At 43.9% G+C, this 25,440-nt stretch overlaps 1 protein-coding gene across 2 annotated transcripts in view; it reads left to right on the top strand.

Annotated features, from left to right (window-relative positions):
- The window catches only part of SRGAP1 (SLIT-ROBO Rho GTPase activating protein 1), a 234,171-nt gene that overhangs the window by 63,953 nt on the left and 144,778 nt on the right, over positions 1-25,440 (top strand). For both annotated transcript variants that reach the window (XM_044280541.1, XM_044280542.1), the window contains exon 3: positions 9,340-9,502. In XM_044280541.1, coding sequence (XP_044136476.1) covers positions 9,340-9,502 — 163 coding nt within the window. The remainder of the gene's footprint in view (positions 1-9,339; positions 9,503-25,440) is intronic.

The following is a 25,440-nucleotide window of genomic DNA, read 5'->3' on the forward strand; positions in this document are numbered from 1 at the left end:
AACTGGACAGGAGAGGACTAGTGTTGAGCGAACAAGGTGTACAAGGTTCGGGTTATCTTAGAATTCCGTTATAAATTCCACTACCATGGACCATAAGTTATGGCAGCGGAATCCATAACGGAATTTTTAGGTAACCCGAACCTTGTACGCCGAACTTGAAAACAGAAGTTCGCTCACCCCTAGAGAGGACAATTCAAGGACTGACTGACACGATAACTGAGAATTCAGATAAGGTCTAATATAAAATATAGTTGTCCATCAGGACACGAGATTCTGAATGGTCAAAAAAGACAGGTTTCTGTCTACCCGCATTGCCGGTACATGTCAAAGGAACGTGACAGATGCTGACTAATGGCAGATAATATGACGAAAGGTTCATCTGGCGTGTTTAATTTTTTGGGGTCATTGTTGGAAAGTCATCCATACTAAACAAGAGCCTTGCTTCCCGTCGCTAGAAGCCCAGACCAATCATAGAAATCAAATGACGATATGACAGTGTCAGACCCACCGCCAATGCCAAGCCATTCCGAAAACGGTTGTCTATAGTCTCTAAGCCATGTTGTGACCCTTTCAGTGCCTGTCTTTGGAGATAAGTGAAGCACATGGGACCACAGATATTCAGTAAAATGCTTTTCTATTGTAGCCTCGGTTCTAATTGTTACATAGGGCCTGGTGGATGTCCATGTTTTGACTTGTAGAGGTTTCTAGAGATGGAGCAACATGTTGTGTTCCAGGCCAGGGTGCACAGATAATGAGATCTGCGCTGACGTTATTTGAAGCGCTGAGGGCTTTGCACTTGTCATCAGGTTGTCAGCGGCCAGCTGTTGACCAGACTATGACTTGCATTAGTACATACTACACATCCTTGAAGAAACAGCTGAATTAAATGTCCTGTGCGTGAATTGCTTTAATTCTTACCTAATACCTGGCTGAAGATCTGGCTCCGCGCCGCCTTTACCATTGTTTTACTGCATTCCTCCGATCCTTACAAAGCTCTTTGTGGAGGACTTAGAAGGGCCGGTAAAAGTTTATTTTGTTATCACGTAGCTTCACACTGAGGGCACCCTTGTATTATGCTGGTGACAAGGGGGTTGAGTAGAAATACATGAATGCCTGCTTTGTATAGTTTCTGCTAGTGTGTATGATGTATAAGTTCCAGACCTTAAGTTTCGATCATGTTTACCACCATGGGCAGAGCTGTGCTGGAGCTTAAAGGGGTTGTCTGATGTAGGCATCCCCTGGGCATATGGCCTAGTAGGAAATGAGCGGCTAGCCGCAGATTCCCCTTGTGAAATCGGGTGTTTTACTGTTAGTGCCACGAGTTGGACCCGGAACGATCAGCAGACTGCCTCGGTGGCCACATTCTGAAAGGGGTTGGCAACACCTTTAAAGCGGACTTGTCACCACTTCTGACATGTCTGTTTTATTAAAAACTGTCTTCACTATGAAATTACGTTATTGTTATATTAATATACTATGTTATATTAATATTGGGCAAGTTTCACATCTGCGACAGAGCCTCTGGCAGGCTGTTCCGGTAGAGAACAGCCTGCCAATGTTCTCCGGATCCAGCATTGCCAGATACTGCCACCTTCCTGCCAAACCCCATTAACTATAATGGCTTCGGCAGAGATCCGCAACAGTTTTTGTCTGGCCGATTCCTCTCATTATCTGCCGGAACTGCTGGGCAGAACACCCGGACGCAGATGTGAAAGTAATAAAAAAATAAAAATCTAAATCTAATTGGTTGCTATGGGCAACTAAGTCAGTGTTCCTTCACACGAGGATAAATCTCCCCCTTTGGGTCTTGTGCAGGTAGATTTTAGGTGGAGTGGTGCGTTAAATGATCAGTAATGTGTCTGGAGCTTTGGGGCTGGCTTAAAAGGATTTAACTAGATGTTAGCTGTTTTAATCTTTGGTTACCTGGGGCAGCTATCATATAGCTCATCTGTGAGAACATGCCTTTGAGAACAAGGCTCCTTCCAAATTACAAAGACATCGAGAAGAGTGTCTAAGGATCCCATGATTATTTAATGCCATCTACTTACTCGTGACGACCACGTTTGCCGCCTGTTTCTGACTGTCCATTGATCGGGCTGCTACTTCTAGGAGTGTGTCGGGACTGGGACAAACTAGAAAAAAAAAATTAGCTGTAGATTTCACTTCTGATCGCCTGCACGTCTATTATGTGTTTAATACTTTATTTATTCCACAAGTGGCATTGAGTGATGGTGCTTCTATGCAAGTCAGTAGTGTAAGCAAGTGTGACAAGTCAGCAGTAGGATAGTGTCATGGTTGGTGTGACATCTTTCATCATTTCTGCCATCTAAAGTCTTTTTATAGTCGGAAAAAGCACAAATTTCGGTAGCGGGATTATTTACTCAAAGCCTATTTTTAATTTTGTATTGTAAATACAGTAGAAAAAGTATAACAACAATCCAACACTTTATCCTCCAGGATCCTGCAGTACAACATATAATTGTCATTAGTCATCGTATTCCTTATAATAATGACAGAACACTGTTCTTACAAGAAAGAACAAACAGATGTTATAGACCAGGGATCAGCAACCTCTGGCACTCCAGCTGTGGTGACACTACAACTCCCAGGATGCTCCTTTCACTTCTATGGGAGATCTGAGACCAGACAAGCAATTGTGCATGCTAGGAGTCGTAGTTTCACCACAGCTGTAGTGTCGGAGGTTGCTGAACTCTCGTATAGACAAAACATAGTTTATTAGACATATATTCTGTGTGGTGACCTATGTGCTAAATGTCATGTTTGGTTCTTTGCCAAAAATCCTTATAAAAACAATACTAATAGGGCTTGTTCACATCTGCATCCAGCTTTCTGTTCTTCTGAGCCCTCAGAAAAATACGGCCATGTTCACATCTCCAGTGATTATTTCTGGCAGGCATTGCTGGATTTAACCAAGCACCACCGGACCCTGTTGACTACAATGGGATCTGGCTGCTTTCCGACATAAATGCCGGGTTTTGCCCGGACAAAAATTTTACACGCAGCTGGATCCTCTTGCCACAGATGCGAATGAAGAATTACTGATCAGTTGTAACCGCCTGTTTGATTGTGCTCAATTTGCATCCATAAAGAACAGAAAAATAAAAAAAATTGCTGTTCCATTTTATTTTGAGCACCAGTTGTGATCAGTTTGCACCAGTTCCGTTAGACATCAGTTATTTCGGACGGGGGAAAAATCCTGCCTGCTGTAGTTTTTTTTCCTGTCAAAAATAACTGATGTCTGACAAAACTGATCACAGCTGGATGCTCAAAATAAATCCGATCAGTTTTTATTCTCCTCCTTTTTCTGCTCTTCTGAAAGATAAGAGGAATGGAAAGTGTCAACGCAGTTGTGCCATAGAAAGCCAGGCAGCTGTGCTTCGACTTGCCCTCGATGGTGAAATAATGACTAATGCCCACCCAGAAAACCTTCTCACCTATGTTACACTAACATAAAAATTTCCACCATAACCTCTAACTATTTGTTGGAAGCCATTTTACATTATTAAGACAAAGCTAAGCAGCTGTCCAAACACTGGTTCAAGAACATGACCTAAGCTCCTGCTGCTTTGTTCTGCAGACCACGAGGAATCAAGTCAAGGGTGAATTCATTATTGTGGCGTCTTGTCTGACCATGGCTGTCCACTTGATAGTACAGACAAGGGCAGCAGGGTCAGAACCAGTTTCCTGTAGTGTTTTTTTGAAGAGTCTTCTTGAGTATTCCAAAAGAGATGTATCTGGAAGCGCTTGGCTCTACGAGCACTCACTTGTAATAATGCTCAACACAAATCTCCAGTGTACGGCTGTTTATGAAACAGGTATCTGCCCTTTTTTGCCCTGTATATTGCTGGTTTTTGACTGTTGATAGTTCTCTGGCTCAAAGCCTGGCAGAAGGCTTTTCATTTCCGCTCCATGTTGTGCCTGTAATAATGTTTTAGGACATATGGCACATTCTCAGACTTTCTTCTCACTTACTACGGTGACATAACTGTCTGGAAAGAAAATCTGTTTCATTTTCTCTCTCTAGGAAGTGATATTTTTCAAAAGTACTTGCAGTGTGTGAATAATACACACAGTACTGTGAAAACTCTTTGAGACAACCACCCAGAAGTGGTCTTCTGAAAGAATAAAGCTGGTGTGCATAATATATGGTGGAACGTGAAATCTGTCACAGGAAATCTGGCCTGGCTAAGGGGATGGTCATCTCAAGGTGGTGCACTGTAAGTCCACTTTCACACAGAACCCATGTGTGAACAAACACATTAAAGGTGTTATCTGGCCATTAATATTGATTACCTATCCTCTAGATACAATGTACAGCGCTGTGCTTGGAGAGCTGCTTAGTGCCAGCTGTGCTCACCAGAGCTCCCGTGAGCGTGGCAGCTCCCTGAAACAGCTGATCGGTGGAGATGCTGGAACTCGGACACCAACTGATGTGATAATGATGACCTATCCTGAGGATAGGTCATCATTATCCATTTCTGTATAACCCCTTTAAGATCAAGAAGTATGTGTGCTGTCCATGGAGGACACTGACATCAGATGTTTATAATTCACTGAAGTGTGAACGAGGCCTGACAGGGGTGAAGGCGGTCTAAGTAAAACTAGGAGCAATGTGATTACTTCCTTTTTTTTTTATTTTATTTTTTTATATTATACCGGGCAAGCTTATTTTTTTGATAGGAGGTTGAATTGAAAATAAGAAGATTTTGTTTTCATAGTTTTCCCTATTCGGTATGCATGACATGTTAATTTTATTCTGCACAATTCTGTCAGTGTTTTTTTTTATTTTTATTATTATTATTTTTTTGTTTCCTATGATGGTGTAACGGGAAATCAAGGATTTTTTTTTTTGATTTTTTTTCATTAAACATTTAATTCTTATTCTGACCTGGAAACTTGAACATGTGGTCATTTGTTCTCTGATATAATGTATTCTTGTAATATTGCAGAAGGGGAACCCCTTCCCACTCTAACCTTGAGTCGCTGCTGACCTTGGCCGCTGAGAGGTTAAAAATTGGGGACTGAAGTTGTTGCCGTCAGCTTGGATATATAGCTGACATCTTTTGCAGATGATATAGGCACTGTTTGGAACTACATATTGCCAGAGCCCCAAATGTGTGGCGCCTGAGCAGGGATTGAGTTCTGCTACTGCAGCATGATGATATTCAATTATTTTAATAATGTTATTACTTAAAGGGGTTGTCTCATCTCAGACAATGGGGGCATATCGCTAGTGCTTACAGCTGCGGGCACTCTGCTACCTCTTGTAAATATTAGCTATGTTTGAGATGCGCATGTGATCCGTTTGCATTACATTCACACCACATGGTAAAAAGTGAACATTGATATTTGTGTGTTTTAATATTTAGTTTCAAAGCCATGGGGTAATGGTGCATTTTTATGACAACTTCCATCTTCTGGGAAGGTTTCCTGATCTTGTAACAGATTTAGGCTACATGCTCATGCAGGGCTCCAGATGGCTACCAAAATGGTCGCAAATGCGACCTAGAATTGCTAAATGGCGACAAGACTTTGTAGTCTTGTCGCAATTTGCGCCTAGATCTCTGCTGCTTTCACATTACTGACATGGCACGCGCTGCTGTCAGCGCGGCCATGTTCTTGTGAACAGCAAAGGGGAGAATGAGGCAGTCCTTTCCCCCTGTACTGCTGCTGCCACCAATGGGGTGATAGCAGGGAGGAGGAGGGGAGGGGCTATGGCCACTGCGCCACCAATGAATATCGTTTATGCTTAAAGGGAACCTGTCACCTGGCTTTTGGGTATAGAGCTGAGAACATGGGTTGCTAGATGGCCGCTGGCACATCCGCAATACCCAGTCCCCATAGTTCTGTGTGCTTTTATTGTGTAAAAGACCGATTTGATACATATGCAAATAAACCTGAGATGAGTCAGAGCTTGAAAATATGACTCTTCTCTGGTCACACAAGTAAGATATGACTCTTTTATGTTCATTTGCATATGTATCAAATCGTTTTTTGGACACAATAAAAGCACACAGAGCTATGGGGACTGGATATTGCGGATGTGTTAGTGGCCATCTAGCAACCCATGTCCTTAGTTCTATACCCAAAATCCCGGTGACAGGTTCCCTTTAACCGCTCCAGGACCGCCGTACGCAGGATTGCGTCCTGCCGGCGGCCCTGCTCTTCTGGGTGGACGCATATACGCGTCCTCCCGCGAGAGCCGAGATTTCCTGTGAACACGCAGGCGCGCGCGCTCACAGGAACGGAAGGTAAGAGAGTGGATCTCCAGCCTGCCAGCGGCGATCGCTCACTGGCAGGCTGGAGATGTTTTTTTTTTTATCCCCTAACAGGTATATTAGACGCTGTTTTGATAACAGCGTCTAATATACCTGCTACCTGGTCCTCTGGTGGTCCCTTTTGTTTGGATCAACCACCAGAGGACACAGGTAGCTCAGTAAAGTACCACAAAACACTACACTACACTACACCCCCCCCCGTCACTTATTAACCCTTTATGAACCACTGATCACCCCATACAGACTCCCTGATCACCCCCCTGTCAGGCTCCGTTCAGACGTCCGTATGATTTTTACGGATCCACTGATACATGGATCGGATCCGCAAAACACATACGGACGTCTGAATGGAGCCTTACAGGGGGGTGATCAATGACAAGGGGTGATCACCCATATAGATATCCCGATCACCCCCCTGTAAGGCTCCATTCAGACGTCCCTATGATTTTTACGAAAAAAAAACCTCTCAGGCTATGAGTTGAGCGCTGTGATTGGCCAGCACTACATATAATATGACTATGAACGCAGGCTGCGGGTGCCGGACACATCCCATACCCGGCACCCAGCCTCTATGACTGCGCGCTGCGATCCGCCGCTATTAACCCCCCAGGTGCGGCATCTGAGGGGTTATTAGCAGTGGATCGCAGCGCGCAGTCATAGAGGCTCGGTGCTTGCTATGGGATGTCCGGCACCCGCATGACAACCTGCGTTTGTATTAAGTATAAACAATAGTATTAGTATTATAAAGTATAATTATTGCTGGTGCAGTGCGCCACCAACCCCCCATCCCCCAAGTATTATCATTGGTGGCAGTGGCAGCTTCCGATCAGAGCCCCAGCAGTGTAATCCTAGGGCTCCGATCAGTTACCATGGCAGCCAGGACGCTATTGAAGCCCTGGCTGCCATAGTCGGCTCCCTGCTGCTGTGTGCACAGAGCAGCAGGGAGAGTGTGAAGTCCTATTCACCCTGATAGAGCTCTATTAGGGTGAATATGACAAGGGTTCTTCTAGCCCCTAAGGGGGTTAATAGGTATTAAATAAAAAGTAAAAAAAAAAAGTTTAAATTGCTCCCTTGCCCAATTTTACATATAAAATATATAGACAATAAAAAAATTACATATCGCCACGCCCGAAAAAGTGTGAACTATTAAAATATTTAAAAATATCTCTTATGCGATGAACCCCGTAACAGAAAAAATAAACTTTGTCACCTTGTCCCAACAAAAATTAGGTTAGGACTGTTCTATTATGGTCCAGACGTTCCATAAAATGTGGAATGCACACGGCTTTTTTGGTGTCTTCTACATGGAACTCTGGAAAGCATATTTTATGGATGTTGCTGAAATATTGCCATCATTTTCTTAAGTAGATATTCCCATCTTGGACTTCTGGGGCATAATGTTTAATAGGTGCACGTCCCACCTCTGTAACTCCCATCTTGCGGCTGCTGTGAATCGAGTGGTGGCAGAGCATGCTTGCTCTATTCACTGTAATGGTGAGACACGTGAGGGCCTCGGTGGTGGGACCTGCACCTATTGGACATGTATGACTTAACATGGGGATGCATTCTGAGAAGGGAATACCCCTTTAACAAATATTTACAAAATCGGTGACAGGGAGATTAGGACGGTATGTGAAGTTTTCACCTTATAAACCCCTTTTATTCTGGAAATCAATGGTGCTGTGAGATCAGACTACATCAACGTGATTTTGTTATTTGCATCTGTTGTGTTTGAAGATTGTTTAGGCTGGATTTCCTTTTTTCATCAGTGTTTTTCCAAAACATAGTGATTCCTCTTAGGGTACTTTCACACTTGCGGCAGGACGGATCCGGCAGGCTGTTCACCCTGTCGGATCCGTCCTTCCGCTGTTTCGCCGTGCCGCCGGACCACCGCTCCGTCCCCATTGACTATAATAATAATATTTCTAAATGTAGTCATATGTCAATCTGTATAAAGAAATGATTTAGAGTCTGATTGTGAGACAGATTATCTGGGATGAGCGTTTGTATAAATCCTCATCCCCGATAATTGGCCTGTGTAACATCTTCATTCCCGTGCAGCAGATCAGCAGTCTAATAGGTGATCTGCTGCCCAGAAATAATCATTTTCTATGGGACATGAAAAGGCTGTATTGTTCGCTTGTCCCGGTACATCAAAGGTAAGTGCTGCCATCACCTCCACTGATGATCAGGCAGATATCAGGAACATCTGCTTTGTTCTTGATAATCTGTCTGAGGACCGTTACATACATGTATATTTTATGAATGTTCCGTTACGGGCTTAGCCAATTTTTAAAGAGCTCTTTGGTCACTCACTTGCATCCAGGTACTTCCATGCTCTCCATGTCTTTTATATGTGACAATATATGGCATATTATGACCCATTTCTAAATAAAAAACTGGAAATGTGTGTTAAAGGGGTTATCCCAAATGGATAGCCACAGGATAAATGTATGATCGCTAGGGACCCCTCACTAGTCATCAAGATGGAATTCCCTAGACCGCGTTCCACCTCACTGAGCAATAACAGTGAGGAGGAGTTTGGAGCAACTGTAGGCCTTGCTTTCATTCAGTGTCTACAGGATCAGTGGATATAGCCTATTACAGTGCTAAGCTATCTCCGTCAGTCTCTTAGACATTGAATGGAGCGTTGGGGTGCATGCATGACCTCCACTCCTTTTCAAACTCCTTCAGAGCAAAGAACTCAGGACACCTAACCTAGTGATCAGTGGGGCCCCTAGCCAATGATACTTGTATGGATATCTCTTTTTAAGTGTCATGGAGAATTCCTTGAAGCACCAAAAACGTAATGCCTTCTTGCCTAGCAAACTGTGTACCCCAGTAATCCGGTGACTATCACAATATAGTCAGTCCGTCTGTACAGAATAGAGAATAACAGCTGCAGTCTGAATGATGACCGATTTCCAGTGTATTCCTCAGTACATAGGCTGTCCTCACATGTTTGAGGCTTGAATCCTCCGATTGATTTTGCACTTCCTTACTGTCCTATTTGCTAATTCTGTGTTGTTCTTCTTCATAGGAAAGACCAGAATTTGCTGTCGCCGGTAAATTGCTGGTATTTACTTTTGAACCAAGTGAGAAGGGAAAGCAAAGATCACGCAACACTGAGTGACATTTACTTAAACAATGTTATAATGCGCTTCATGCAGATCAGCGAAGACTCCACCAGGATGTTCAAGAAGGTATTCACTATGTTTTCCTCCAGCATCCCTCTATGTATGTGTAATGTAATGATCATCTGTCACAGTTTTCTACTTTTCTGGACTAGAATCAGTGTGTTAGGTCATGTTCACATTTGCGTTGGAGGCATCGTTCAGAGTCTGTCGCAGGTTCCACCAAAAAGAGTGGACCAAAAACCCTTCATGTGGAACCTTTTTTGTTCCCGCAAAAAAAAAAAAAAATTAACATCAGTGGACTCTATTTGGCTCCATTGGTTTCAGTTATGTGCCAGATTCGGCACTTCTGCTATTTTCGTTGTTCTGCTTCTGTAACAGAGCAGAACAACAGAAATAACTAGCACATATGTGAATGTAACCTTAATAGCACCTTTTTTTACTGAAATGTACTTGATTTTGCGCCCTATATGATGCACCTACCCATAAGACGCACCTAGGTTTTAGAGGAGAAAAATAAGAAAAAAATATATATTTTTCATCAGACCTCTGATCAGACCCTCAATGTTAATAAGATCACACTTCCAATGTTAATAAGACCCCCAATCAGTCCTCATTAACATGGGTATCTGATCTAAGGTCTGATTGGGGGTCTTATTAACATGGGTATCTGATCTAAGACCCCCCAATTAGACCTCAAATCCCAATTTTAATAACACCCCCATTCAGACCCCAGATCAGATTACCCATGTTAATAAGACCCCTATTTAGACACTCAGATAAGACCTCCAATGTTAAGACTCCCATTCAGACCTCAGATCAGGCAAAAATAAATAAATAAATCAACTTAGTCTCCGGCCGCTGCTCCAGGGGTCTGGAGCTCCTCCGGCTCTTCCTGCTGCTCTGTTCTGTGAACCGACGCTGCACAGCGTGAAGTCACAGAGTGCCAAAATCCTCACGCTGTGCACTAGTCTCAGCACAATGGAGATCAGACAGAAGACCAGGAAGCAGTGAGTACAGAGCCGGGAGCGCAGCATTCACCGCTTCCCGGTCCTCCTGTACTAATGAGCTCTTCCATAATGGAAGCACTCCTTAATATTCGCCCTATAAGACGCACTGACATTTTCTACCCACTTTCTGGGGGAAAAGGTGCGTCCTATAGGGTGTAAAATATGGTATACATTTTTGGCTGAAAATCATTCTAATGTTTCATCTTTTATGCATTCAATAATTGAGCTCAGTTGATCACTTAGGAAAACACAAGAGTGGCGGGAGATAGAAGCTGCAAAACGGTTGAACATATTTAATCAAACCACTTAAAAAATTATTTTTAGCCCAAAATACATGTATTTCACAGTATAATAAAATGCCCCTTTAAATTAAATGGTATTTAGTTTGTTGGTGATTTCTGAATGTCTATGAAGTTGAACAGTTTGAAGTGTTTAGTGAGAGCTTTGACCAATCACATTAGTTGATTTTCAGCATTGAATGCACGGTCGAGTAAGGGCTGTTTCACATGAGCGGATGCCGTGCCTGACATCCGCTGCGTGAATGACAGCCAAGACCCGCTGCAGACAGAAGAAGCACGGAGCATTAACATGACTGATAATGCTCCGTGCCTCTCTGTGATCTCTTTACTACAAAATCTCGGCGACAACTTTATCTCACTGTGATTTCGTAGTAAAGAGATCACAGAGAGGCACGGAGCATTATCAGTCATGTTACTGCTCCGTGCTTCTGCAGTCTGCATTGGGTCTTGGCTGTCATTCGCGCAGCGGATGTCACGCACGGCATCCGCTCGTGTGAAACAGCCCTAACAGTCCAGTCGGTAGGTAGAGAGAGCCTCTAAATTTTATAGGTGTATTTCTATATGACCTTTCTGGTAATGAGTGTGATTCAGCAGACCACATGGGATTCAATCCTCTTCTCACCAGCATGCTATGTGTCTCTTCTAAACTACATCAGTTTACCTTTGCACATATCAGGTTATAGTGATAAGTGTCTGTAAATGGATATTCCACTTGATGGAAACCAGTCAGCATTAACACCATTCTTATAGTGTAGTAGCCATTATTTCAGAGAGACCTATCATGGGAAATAGAAAGGTGTGAGCATTTAAAAAAAAAAAGCAAGATGAACCGTGTGTGTTAAATAGCCCACTCAGATCAATTGATTTATTATTATTAGAAAAATACTGTATATCAAAATTCAAATCGCCCCCCATTCCCCATAATTAAAATAAAAAATAAAGATCATTTGCATCCCAAAATGCATGTACTATTAAAATACAAACATACCGTAATTATCACTTACATTTTTTTTCCAGAGTTTCTATTTTTATTGTTTTCATTATTAAGACGCAAGAATTTTTTTTTGTCAAAATGTGGTATCGCTGTAATGGTACTCACCCAGAGAATGAAGGTAACCGGTCAGTTTTACCGCACAGGGAAGCCATAAAAACCACTACATCGTATGGAAGTACAACTTGTCCTGCAAAACAAAAACCAAGTCAGAGTATGGCTATATGAATGGAAGTAGGAAAAAAATAAAGTTATGGCTCTGGAAAGACTGAGTGAAAATGTAAAAAAGCAAAAAAACTGAAAATCGCCCGGTTGGGAAGGGGTTAAACCAGTGATGCCCAACCTGCGGCCCGCACAGTACCAGGACTTTATCAGTGCAGGGTGCCTGCAATCTCCCCGCCCAGCGCCGCCTCCTAGCTAATTTATTCACTGCACTTGCCTCTGTGAAATTGAAGAGAAGCGGCGTAATCTCGCACAGGCGCACTGGCAGAGGCATCGAAGTCCGCATGCACTGTCTTCCTGCGTGAGATTACGGCGCCTCTCTTCAATTTCGCAGAGGCAAGTGCAGTGAATAAATTGGCTAGGAAGCGGCTCGTGGTGAGGAGGAGATCAGTGGATGACACTGAGGGGGGGGTGGGGAGAATCAGTGGATGACACTGAGGGGGGGGGGAAATCTGTGGATGACACTGAGGGGGGGGGGGAATCTGTGGATGACACTGAGGGGGGGGATTCTGTGGATGACACTGAGAGGGGGGATTCTGTGGATGACACTGAGAGGGGGGGATTCTGTGGATGACACTGAGGGGGGGGGAATCTGTGGATGACACTGAGGGGGGGGGGAATCTGTGGATGACACTGAGGGGGGGGGAATCTGTGGATGACACTGAGGGGGGGGGGAATCTGTGGATGACACTGAGGGGGGGGGGAATCTGTGGATGACACTGAGGGGGGGGGGGAATCTGTGGATGACACTGAGGGGGGGGGAATCTGTGGATGACACTGGGGGAGGGGGAATCTGTGGATGACACTGGGGGAGGGGGAATCTGTGGATGACACTGGGGGGGGGGGGAAATCTGTGGATGACACTGGGGGGGGGGGGGATGTTGGGGTGGGAGGTCCGATAGGTACGTGTGGGGGGGGGGGGCATACATTTTTTTTGCTATGGGCCTAGTCATTTCTAGCTACGCCCCTGATCGGTAAGATTGGGCGGGCACTGGAGCGATAGAGCGCCCCTGCTGTAGAAGAAGCCGGCGGGAGATGAAAGGAGGAGGGGCCAGCTCCTGGTGGTGTCAGGCACACGACGCAAGCATGGCAGTGGAGGATCTGACTGAAGCCTAAAGACCATACATCAAGGTAGACCTGCAGAAGAAGGTGACAGCGCAGTATGTGATGTATACATGTGTGTAATGTATGTAGTGCAGTGTGTGATCATCACATACTGAATTACATACATTACACACATGTATACATCACATGCCCCCTCACAGTAATAATGCCAAGATATGTGCCCTCTTCACAGATGTAATGCTCGCACATGCCCCCTCACAGTAGTTATGCCCAGATATGTATGTGCCTCCTCACAGTAGTTATGCCCAGATATGTGCCCTCTTCACAGTAGTAATGCTCACACGTGCTCCCTCACAGCGTTTGCATTTCTTTCTGGCAAAGCTACCTGGTTCTGGCCCGCAAAATTAATACTAAGTCTAGTGGGGCCCTCAGACAAAAAATGGTTGGGCACCACTGGGTTAAACAAGCACAAGCACCATTCTGCCTGTGTAAAAGGACCATACGCTACTGTAGTTACCTTAAGTGGTCAAAGGGTTATTCTGGGTGGTACAAGTTTTCCCCTATCCACAGGTCAGGACCTATCCTGTGGATAGGGGGTAACTTGTACCAACTGAAATACCCCTTTAAGTTAAAAATAAAGAGCTCCCAGTGTGGTTCTTAACTTTTCCTGTTTATTTTTCTTCATTAGAGGTTTCTAATTGAAATGCTCAGCTCTTTTCCAGCAGATTAACTTGTTTCTTTTCATTATCTCACATGCTAAGACATGCATTCAAATGAGCACTACAATGCACCCTCAAGGCTCGCATTATGGGGTTTCCAGGGCCGTGCCTTCCTTGGAATTCTTCCTTCTCCTTCCAGCGTCTTGTTTGACTCTGTCATCTCTCCCTATTGGTGATGTGAAAAGCTGTGTTGGTTGGAACACTGTGCTCTACTTACTTCCGATAGAACCACTGCAGCCAGTTTGCATTCTGAATGGCTTGGTTTCTGTAACCCGGGGATGCATGGAGCGTCGGAAATCGCAAGGAATGTGCCCCCCAAAATAGCATTCACTATGGCCGTGCGGTGCTCAGTTGTTAATTGTACCAGTCATGCCTGCTTAGGCTTTTCTTTCCTTTCTTGTGCCTTTGTCTTCAAATGTGACTAGTGTGCTTTTATTTAGTGTCATTATAATTTTAACTCCGAAATTAATAGGATCACATATCTGTGGAGAAGACTGTGATTATTATTATTAATAATAAAACTATTAAAAAATAATAATAAAATTCATGACCAGGTTATTTTCCAGCAGTTATCTAGAAACAGTAAAGTTTTTTTACGATGCATTTTTTTTTCTTGTACTTTTCTGGCTGTTGCAGAGTTTTTATGCCCAGTTCTATTTTTTCACGTTAGGTTGAATGGCAAAAATTGCAACATGACCATGTGGGAATAAACCTCTTACAAGGTACAACAATTGCCCTGCTGGGTGGCTGTTGGACCATCATAGTTTGCCCGTATTTACTCTGCCCCTATACTGGAGTCTTGGTGAGTGCATGATTGCCATGATTACTGCATGTAGTGGGGTACGGGTCATTTATGTCACAGCATTTTTATATACATAAAAAAGTCTGCACAGACATAAAGAAACAAAAAAAACATACAATATACAAAAAAAGATTGATAGATAGATGGATAAAACATCTCTGTGTGTCCCAAGAGCTCAGTCATGGCCCCCTTCTTCCATCAAGCTGCCTGTGTCTGTCTGGAAGACTACTGGCAGGAGCAGCAGCCTCCCTCTTCTCTGCCCTGGGACAAAATATTGTTAATCCCAGGTCCCCCAGCCAACCACCAGCCAAAGGTGGAAACAGACCAGCTCATCAGACCATTAATGTTCTCTGCAGGTTTTCCTCTGTTCCAGGATCATGCAGAATGATAGGCAATAGGGGCAAGATTATCTTCAGTTTACTTTTTATCATTCATTTCTATCAAGATTAACATTATGAAAAGCAGAGATGTATTAAATAATATATTTTATTAATTCTAACATCTTCTGTCATATTTATATTATTCACAAGTATAATATTTGAGTTTTATGCATCACTCTATAGTAAATTTGGTTACATTAGGCTCGATGGGGCCTCTTCTGAATTGCCCCTTAGGGATTGAACTCTTTGGGCCATTTCTATTTGTGGTAATAAAATTATTCTATATTACATTCGTATTGCTGTGTATAAAACAGTTGAGAAGATGAAAGATGAAGATATAAAGTCAGCGGGAGGTCTGCCAGCAGTTTGTGTTTGCTTACAGCTTTATTGATTACAGTCCAAAAAGAAGGTCCACTAGAGAGTTGCGTAGTCACAAACTAACTTATGTAGCTCCAATATTGTTAGTTGTCAAGTTTTGGGTACTTTTAGAAAAAGCAGTGGAATTTTCCTTAATATTGTTTGTGGTTTTTCTAGTGGAAATGTGGCTGCATTTACCCCTGGTGATAGGTTTTACTGAAAGTGCATTTCCCCTATAACTCTGTTTATCCTGTGTTCAGTTGTATAGCCATTGTAAATTGTGTCCAGATGTGTTTTTTTTTTTTAACTTGCATTTATATAGAAATTAACCCCATCTTGTACTGCTGAGGTCTAGTAGTGAGATCATACTACATAATACCCTTTAATCAGACATTCTATATATATACTTAAGTACAGTCTTCCATGGACCCCTGGTTGCCCTCAAATTTGGAACAGCGTGCTATTTTCTATAATCATACTCACAGGCAATTACCGTAAGAATGGGCAATTTCCTTAGCTACTTGAATTTCTCTGTCCAGCCAGTTCATAGTGGCCAACCTCTGTTAGATTTAAGAAATGTGTGCATTGTGTTAGAGATTAAGGTAGACGTCTGACACATAATTGATGAACAGACGTGCTCAAAATGTGTCTCCTATTTCATCTGAGATTTTGCCTCTTTTGTTGCATTCACCCTCTAGCAATACGCAGAAAATGGAAGTTATCATCTTAAAACTACTTAAAACTTAACTTCTAATGGATTACTGATAAAAGCAAGACAATGTACATAAAGGGGATTTTTTTTAAAAAAAATCCTCAAATTGAGCTTCTCATATGCAGTCTGCCAAAAAGATCAAACACCTGTACGACGGGTGTATCACATACAGTAGCGCATGTATCAATAAGCAGAATTTGGACTGATTTTACCCAGTTGATCATTTCTAAGTGGATCACTCAGTAGACTAGGATTCAAGATTGGGTAGTGTGGACTAAAGGTGGATTTACACTGCTCAATAATCGGGCAAGTTATTGGGAATAAACATTCATGCGAACAATCGTTCCCGACAATCTTCCCGATTAAATGTGCCAACGATGAATGAGCAAAACACTTGTTCATCAGGTGATCCTGTTGTTCGTGCAGGCACACTGGTAATTGTTTCTGGGCACCAGCTAAACCGGGAACAATGACTCTGTATAGGGACGAGCGATTGCAATAGCCATCCCTCATACTCGCACTGTGAAGGAGAACGCTGCATCTAAATGCAGCGGCCTCCTTCACTGAACGAGCAGCCAACTGTCAGGAAGGAACGCTTACTTCCCAACAATTGGCTGTACATTGGAGTGTCTAAACCTGCCTTAAAGGGAACCTGTCACCGGGATTTTGTGTATAGAGCTGAGGATATGGCCGCTAGCACATCCGCAATACCCAGTCCCCATAGCTCTGTGTGCTTTTATTGTGTAAAAAAAAAACTGAGGTCTGTCCTGAGGTCTAATGAAATTTTTTTCTTTCTTATTGTCCTTCTCAAAACCTAGGTGCATCCTACAGGGCGAACAATACGGTAAGTAACTAACTGGGCAACTGCCTATCTACAGGAACTGCTGCCAGAGAAGAGGATGTTCCCTGCTCTCCAGGGAAGGAAGTGGGAGAGGAACCAGGCTGGGTGATGTAAAATCTTAAAGGGAACCTGTCAATGGGATTTTGTGTATAGAGCTGAGGACATGGGTTGCTAGATGGCCGCTAGCACATCTGCAATACCCAGTCCCCATAGCTCTGTGTGCTTTTATTGTGTAAAAAAACAGATTTGATACATATGCAAATTAACCTGAGATGTGTCCTGTCCCTGAGATGAGTTCAGCGTGAAGGAGCCCAGCACCGCCCCGCATCCTCAGAATCTCCTCCTTGCTCCCGACGTCAGAAAGCTAGAGCTAGCGCATGCGCAGTGTCGTCATAGTGTTCCTTCCCTGTGTTGGCATCAGCCTCAGGGAACAAACTGCACATACACTAGCTCGCGCATCACGAGATTGCGGCGCTCTATCTTTCTGACATCGGGGAACAAGGAGGAGATTCTGAGGATGCGGGGCGGTGCTGGGCTCCTTCACGCTGGACTCCTCTCAGGGACAGGACTCATCTCAGGTTAATTTGCATATGTATCAAATCTGTTTTTTTTACACAATAAAAGCACACAGAGATATGGGGACTGGGTATTGCAGATGTGCTAGCGGCCATCTAGCAACCCATGTCCTCAGCTCTATACACAAAATCCCGTTGACAGGTTCCCTTTAAGATTTTACATCACCCAGCCTGGTTCCTAGCCTGGAGAGCAGGGAACATTCTCTTCTCTGGCAGCAGTTCCTGTAGGTAGGCAGTTGCCCAGTTAGTTACTTACCGTGTTGTTCGCCCTATAGGATGCACCTAGGTTTTGAGGAGGACAATAAGAAAAAATGTTTTTCATTAGACCTCAGGTCAGACCACCAATCAGACCCCCAATGTTAATAAGACCCCAACAAGAACTCACATCAGACCTCAGCTCAGACCCCAATTTGAATGACCCCCAATCAGACCTGAGATAAGAGTTCCATGCCTCTCATCAGCCCCCATTGCCTCATATCAGCCCCCAGAAGCCACCAATTGCCACATATCAGCCCCCATTGCCTCATATCAGCCCTCAGTAGACCGCATTGCCTCTCATATTGGCCCCCATTGCCTCATATCAGCCCTCAGTAGCCCCCATTGCCTCTCATATTGGCCCCCATTGCCTCATATCAGCCCCCATTGCCTCTCGTATTAACCCCCAGCAGCCCCCATTGCCTCATGTTTAATAAAATAAAATAAACACTTACCTTTCCTGCTCCAGACGCTGCCGCTCCTCTGCTCTAGCACTCTTCCTTCTCCTCCTTGGCTGTGCTGTGATCTGACGTTCACAGTGTGAAGGTCACAGAGAGTCCTCACGCTGTGCACAGCCACAGCCGACAGCGGAGGACCGGGAAGCGCTTCCATAATGGAAGAGCTCATTAGTATTCGCCCCATAAGACGCAGGGGCATTCCCCCTGGGGGAAAGAATGTGTCTTATGGGGCGAAAAATATGGTAGTCATCTAGCCAGCTTTTAGCAGCTTTGGTTATGTAATGTATTTACCAGTGGTCTTCAATGAATCATTGGCCCACATTTATTAATCCTGTCTAAAAGTCAGACAGTGTAAACCTAGGTAGAATGCGGATCATTTATGAATAGATATACACCAGTTTTGGCGTATATCTGTTGCAGATTCGGTCGCAGATGGGAATTGCGGCAGAATCTGCAACTTCTTCCCCATCCATGCCAAGTACGCAAGTTCTAAAAAAAAAAAAAGGAGGGGGGGGAGCAGGCCTGTCTCATTTATCATTTTCTATGCCGGTTTTCGGCACAGAAAATTATCTAAATCAAGGGAGCTGACATAGGTTTAGGCCGGCATCTGTATATAACTCCAGGGTTATTAAGACTCCATCAAGCTCCAGGGTATTTAAGACCGTCGTCAAAAAGTGGTCTTAATAAATGACCCTATGTCTTTAAATGTGCCAGATTTTACTAGAAGCTGATGCTGGATGATACACAAGATAAGATGCCTTTATTGTCACTGTACAATACAATGTAATACAATGTACAATACAATGAAATGTTGTTTGGAGCAATCCTAGGTGCCATGGACAGAGGAACAAGAACTGACATTTAAACTAAAGCATTGCACTAGAAAAAAAATAATACATTGCACTAGAAGGCATTACTATTCACAGTTCACAGCATATATATAGCAAGAGCAAAGTAGGAAGTGCTTGTGAGTGTGTGTGTGTGTGTGTGTGTGTGTGTGTATGTGTATGTGTATATATATATATATATATATATATATATATAATATACTGATTCAGACACCACTGCAGACAAGAGGTCATCATGAGGTCATAAATGCAGCAGTCACTTTCAGTCTGTGGTAGTTTCTATGGGCTCTTTCACACTTGTGTTTTCTTCCGGCATAGAGTTCCGTCGTCGGGGTTCTATGCCGGAAGAATCCTGATCAGGATTATCCCTATGCATTCTGAATGGAGAGAAATCCGTTCAGGATGTATCAGGATGTCTTCAGTTCAGGACCGGAACGTTTTTTGGCCGGAGAAAATACTGAAGCATGCTGCGCTTTTTGCTCCGGCCAAAAATCCTGAACACTTGCCGCAAGGCCGGATCCGGAATTAATGCCCATTGAAAGGCATTAATCCGGATCCGGCCTTAAGCTAAACGTGGTTTCGGCGCATCGCCGGATCCGACGTTTAGCTTTTTCTGAATGGTTACCATGGCTGCCGGGACGCTAAAGTCCTGGCAGCCATGGTAAAGTGTAGTGGGGAGCGGGGGAGCAATATACTTACCGTCCGTGCGGCTCCCGGGGCGCTCTAGAGTGACGTCAGGGCGCCCCACGTGCATGGATGACGTGATCGCATGGACACGTCATCCATGCGCATGGGGCGCTCTGATGTCATTCTGGAGCGCCCCGGGAGCCGCACAGTCTACTGCTCCCCCGCTCCCCACTACTACTATGGCAACCAGAACTTTAATAGCGTCCTGGCTGCCATAGTAACGCTGAATGCATTTTGAAGACTGATCCGTCTTCAAATGCTTTCAGTTCACTTGTGTTTTTCCGGATCCGGCGTGTAATTCCGGCAAATGGAGTACACGACGGATCCGGACAACGCAAGTGTGAAAGAGCCCTATCCTAGGAAGGGGCAATAATCTCTGAGCATTTAGGAGACTGATTGCTTTGGGGTAAAAGCTGTTCTTCAGCCTAGTGGTGAGGGCATGTAGGGCTCTAAGATGCCTACTAGAGGGTAGGGGAATGAAAAGGCTGTGGCCGTGGTGAGTTGGATTCCCGCAGATAATTTTTGCCCTGTTGCTGCAGCGAGCAGTGAAGATGTCATCCAGTGATGGTAACTGAGTACCAGTGATTCTGCCAGCCATTCTGATGATGCGCTTGAGGGTCTTCTTGTCCTCAGAAGAGCAGCCAGAGTACCACACTGTAATGCAGTATGTGATAACAGATTCTATGGTGCGCCTGTAAAAATTGACAAGCAGCTGTTTTGGGAGTTGTGCTTTCTTCAGACTCCTCAGAAAATAAAGCCTCTGAAGGCCTTTTTTGGTAATTTCTGTTGTGTTTTTTATCCATGACAGGTCCTGACTAAAATGAACTCCCAAGAATCTGAAACCTTGAACTATCTCCATGTTTCCACCATTAATGCTAATTGGTGTCCATTTTGTTTCTTCTTCCTAAAATCCAGAATTAGCTCCTTTGTTTTCTTGGTATTGAGTACGATGTTGTTGTTCTTACTCCTTCTCTCTTGGTTCTCAACCTCTTTTCTATCGGCTGTTTCATCATTGTTGGAGATTAGGCCTATCACGGTCGTGTCATCTGTAAATTTTATAATGGTATTGGTATTGTGAATAGGTTTACAGTCATTGTGAAGAGGGAGTAAAGGAGAGGGCTCAACACACAGCCTTGCGGTACCCCAGCTCCTCTGGGTGAGATACACCCTTTCAATGGCCGTCACGTGTCCCTCTGGCAGCTCCACTGCCACACCACCTATTTGTTGTCTAAGTTTACTCCAAATACCAGTCTTCAAAAGTATTTAAAGGGAGTCTTTCACCTAATCTGAGCGTTTTAGACCGCTCAGATCAGGTTATAGACTCTTTAACCTTCATTACGATCATACCTGTCTCTTATGTGTCCCTCGCCCAGATAATGAAAATAACACTTTTTAAACGTATGCAAATTACCTTCTGAAGGTGCCCAGGGGCGGCGTTACTGGGCGATGTGCCCAGAAAAACACACCTCCAGCCGGCGGACGTCACGAGCGGCACCAGAGGACGGCGGGCTGGGAACTGGCCCGCACCTGCGCACTGCTCTGCCCATTATGGGCAGATGAACAGCTTTTCATATTGCGCATGCGCCGGCCAACTAAAGACAGCCGGCCGGCGCATGCGCAATATGAAAGGATGCTCCTCTGCCCATAATGGGCAGAGCAGTGCGCAGGTGCGGGCCAGTTCCCAGCCCGCCGTCCTCTGGTGCCGCTCGTGATGTCCGCCGGCTGGAGGTGTGTTTTTCTGGGCACATCGCCCAGTAACGCCGCCCCTGGGCACCTGCAGAAGGTAATTTGCATAAGTTTAAAAAGTGCTATTTTCATTATCTGGGCAAGGGACACATAAGAGACAGGTATGATCGTAATGAGGGTTAAAGAGTCTATAACCTGATCTGAGCGGTCTAAAATGCTCAGATTAGGTGAAAGACTCCCTTTAATTGTGTTTGAAACCATAAATGTGTTGCAAAGCATGTACACCAGTTTTCTTTTGTTGCTAGGGTTCTGGCACATTTTCATTAGCTTATCTCCCCCATTATGTATGTCAGGGATGCACAATCTGCGGCCCTCTAGCTGTTGCAAAACTACAACTCCCAGCATGCTTGGACAGCCTATAGCTATCAACTTACAACAGGGCATGATGGGAGTTGTAGTTTTACAGCTGGAGGGCCGCAGGTTGAGCATCACTGATGTATGTCAACAGGGCAGGCTTGTGGCTTAGTGGTTTGCAGTGTTACCTTACAGCGCTGGGGTCCTGGTTTTGAGTCTGACCAGGAGCAACGTCTGCTTGGGATTTGTATTTTATCCCCATGTTTGCCCAGCTTTTGCCCACACTCCAAAAACATACTAATAGGTTAAGTTGGTGTATAGATTGTGAGCAGAGACTGTTACCAATATCCGTGAAATTGTGAGTTTGTTGACTTAGCTAAGGGCACATTTACTTGGGTATGTTATCTGGTCAATTATCAGGAACAAATGTATGTATGAATGCTTTTTACCCAATAATTGCCCATGTAAATGTGCAACTGACAAACTAGAAAAATGCTTGTTTATTGGGTAAGTCATCATATATGCAGTGCATAAAATCATAGTTTGTCAGCAGAAAAAAACAATAGGGCCCATTTATCAAAAATCTGTGTTTCATGCCGGTGCGCGCTGCCAGTGGAATAAGGCATATCCGTCAGTCTGTGCACCTAGAGTGAAAGTGACTCCACTCCCTCACGGGAGTAGTTTTCAGTCATCGTTTATGCCAGTTTCCAGGCGTAACTGTTATTGAATTTGCCTGGGCTGATGCCCGACCCCAGTTCCACCCCAGCCACACCACAGTGGCAGGGATGGCAGAAAAACTGACTTTTTTAGGCAAAAGACAAGCATAAAGACTCTCCATAAATGACCTTTCCAATGTGTATGGGGATGAATGATCGCAGTATCTATGATTCATCCCCATACAAAGGCGATTGCCTCACGTAAATGCAACTTTTAAAGAGCTGACAATGATCATGAAGAAACCATTCACTCCCAATCATTTCCCTGCATATCGGCCCATGTAAATGGGCTCTGACGCATTGATCTAAATCGGACGCAACGTCAATATAATTTGAGGCTGTTTGCGTGAAGTGCTTACAGTGGGAACTTTATGCATCACATATGTTTGCTTTGGTGTCATAACGTTATGCTCTTTCATCATGATCCTCACTCTTTCATCTCCCAGCACCAGCTGTGTTTATTCTTGTCATATAAAACCATGGTTAGAAAGCCACACTGCAGGTCCGCTGGGGTAGCTAAACTAATGGACGCTATGGAAGGGTAGACATTTGGTACTTATTATAAGCAGGTCTGATATGTGTAACCTCCTCATGTGGCATTTATTGTTGCAGTCCCAAAATTCAATAGGTGGAAAGCACATTTCCAGTGAACATTTGACTTGACCATTTTCCCTTTTATTACTCTAGCTCTTTTTATCCTGGGTCTAAATTATTCATTATGAATTCGCCCTAAATAATTCTGAAAAAGTTTCCAGTTTGCTGCATATTATCCCTGCATGTCGGGTTTGCGGATGACTTGCTGTAACCTTATCACATGAAAGCATAAACCAACTGGGAAAAGAATGGGAAATGTATTTAATCTTTTCTGAAGGTCAATAATCACGTATAGGAATACAAGCTATAGTTTACAATATCAGTGTCTGCATGATTTCAAGTCCTTTATATCTCAGTTTATCTTCAGATTTTTATTACAATTATAGCAACAACATTATACACACATATAAGGCGTTGTACACGTCTCAGTGACCTAAGAGGGGGCTGTAGTCCATCGCTTCACGGAGACTGTAATAACCAACAAATACAAAATAATAATCACATTATCTTTTACATGTTTAAATCTATTCATTCAAAATAAATTGACTGTACTAAACTGTAGACTTTGTGCTATCTGGTTGGCACTAGGTCTTTAGTGACCCGTCACAATGTCCATTGGCTGCTACCCGGATTCAGGGCTAGGTATCCTGGTAGATAAGTAAGGTAAAGACTCACTAAGGAGACTTTCACAATAGAGTTTTTTTGCCGATCCGTCATGGATCTGCAAAAATGCTTCCGTTACAATAATACAACCGCATGCATCCGTCATGAACGGATCCAGTTGTCTTATGTCTTTATATAGCCAAGACGGAGCCGTCATGAACTCCATTGAAAGTCAATGGGGGACGGATCAGTTTTCTATTGTGTCACAGAAAACGAATCCGTCCCTATTGACTTACATTGTGTGTCAGGGCGGATCCGTCTCGCTCCGCATCCCAGGACGGACAGAAAAACACTGCAAGTAGTGTTTTGGTGTCTGCCTCCAGAGCGGAACGGAGGCAAACTGATGCATTCTGAACGGATCCTTATCTATTCAGATTGCATTAGGGCAAAACTGATCCTTTTTGGACCGCTTGTGAGAACGCTGAACGGATCTCGCAAACGGAAAGCCAAAACGTTAGTGTGAAAGTAGCCTTAACCGTATATATATTTACACTTGCACCATATGATCTCTTGTTTCTTCTGAATGTTTATGTAATGAGAATATTCGTGTGCTTGCTGGAAGCCTCATTACCTCATAAGTGTGTTGTAACTTGGCATATAATTGAAAGCACTTACTTATTCTTTTGTTAGGGCTTAGTTTACACATTTTTTTTTATTTGATTTGGGTAATGACCTAAAAGTTATCATCCTGGGATATGTGTAATGCAATTAAAGAGAATCTGTAAAGGTCCCTTTACACGGGATTGTCGAAGCAGATTGTTGTTCTTCCCAACAATCTGCTGATCGCTAGCGCAGGGGACCAGTGCATTTTTATGTACTGATCTCCTCCAGAGTATGGGGAGGAGTGATCACTAACAGTGATGGTCAGTTCTCAGTGGGCTGCCATCTTTAGTAAGGTAGACTCACCCGTCCGGCGATGCACAGGTAAGCCCTTACCTGTGCCGGGAGACAATCTGAAATCAAATGCGGTCACTGGGAGCAGGCAGTCCAGAGAACAGCCGCCGGGGGCCTTCATCAGGCTGTTCTTGGAACTACCTGCTCCCGGTGACCGCATTTGATTTCAGACCAGCACAGGTTAAGGGCTTACCTGTGCATCGCCTGGCGGGTGAGTCTACCTTACTAAAGATGGCAGCCCGCATGTGTTCACTGGCGAACACTGCAAACTGACCATCACTGATCGCTAATGCCATTGCTCTTCCCCATACTGACTCCTTGTCTCCCAGCAGCAGATCGTGTTTACACAGCACAATCTGCCACCAGGGAACAAGGATTTTTGTGCTGCACTAACAACCCAATTGCCCAATGAACGAGCGTTTCGCTCGTTCATCGAGTAATCGGCGGTACGTTTACACCACCAGATCATCGCTAACAAGTGTTACCATAAACGCTCGTTAGAGATTGACTTTTCAATTTTCGGCCCCTGTAAATGGCCCTTAGGGGTGGGTTCACATCACATTTTTGTAATCTGTTTAACGTATACAAAAAAGCATACATTAAACATATAGTGTCATCTTTTGCCTTAGGCTACATGCACACGACCGTTCCGTTTTTTTGCGGTCCACAAACGGAAATGTTTTATTTAAAACAAAACAATAAAATGACAGACTTGTCCGTTTCTGAGGCGGTCTGCCTCTTTTTTCAGATACCTGAAGGATAGATGTCTGTGGTATCTGAAGAAAAAGGCAGACCGCCTCAGAAACGGGTCATACAAGTCTGTAATTTTATTATTTTGTTTTTAAATAAAACATTTTTATGTGCATCGATGTGTGGACT

The sequence above is a fragment of the Bufo gargarizans genome, chromosome 2, assembly GCF_014858855.1.
Source record: "Bufo gargarizans isolate SCDJY-AF-19 chromosome 2, ASM1485885v1, whole genome shotgun sequence".
Classification (NCBI taxonomy): Eukaryota; Metazoa; Chordata; class Amphibia; order Anura; family Bufonidae; genus Bufo; species Bufo gargarizans.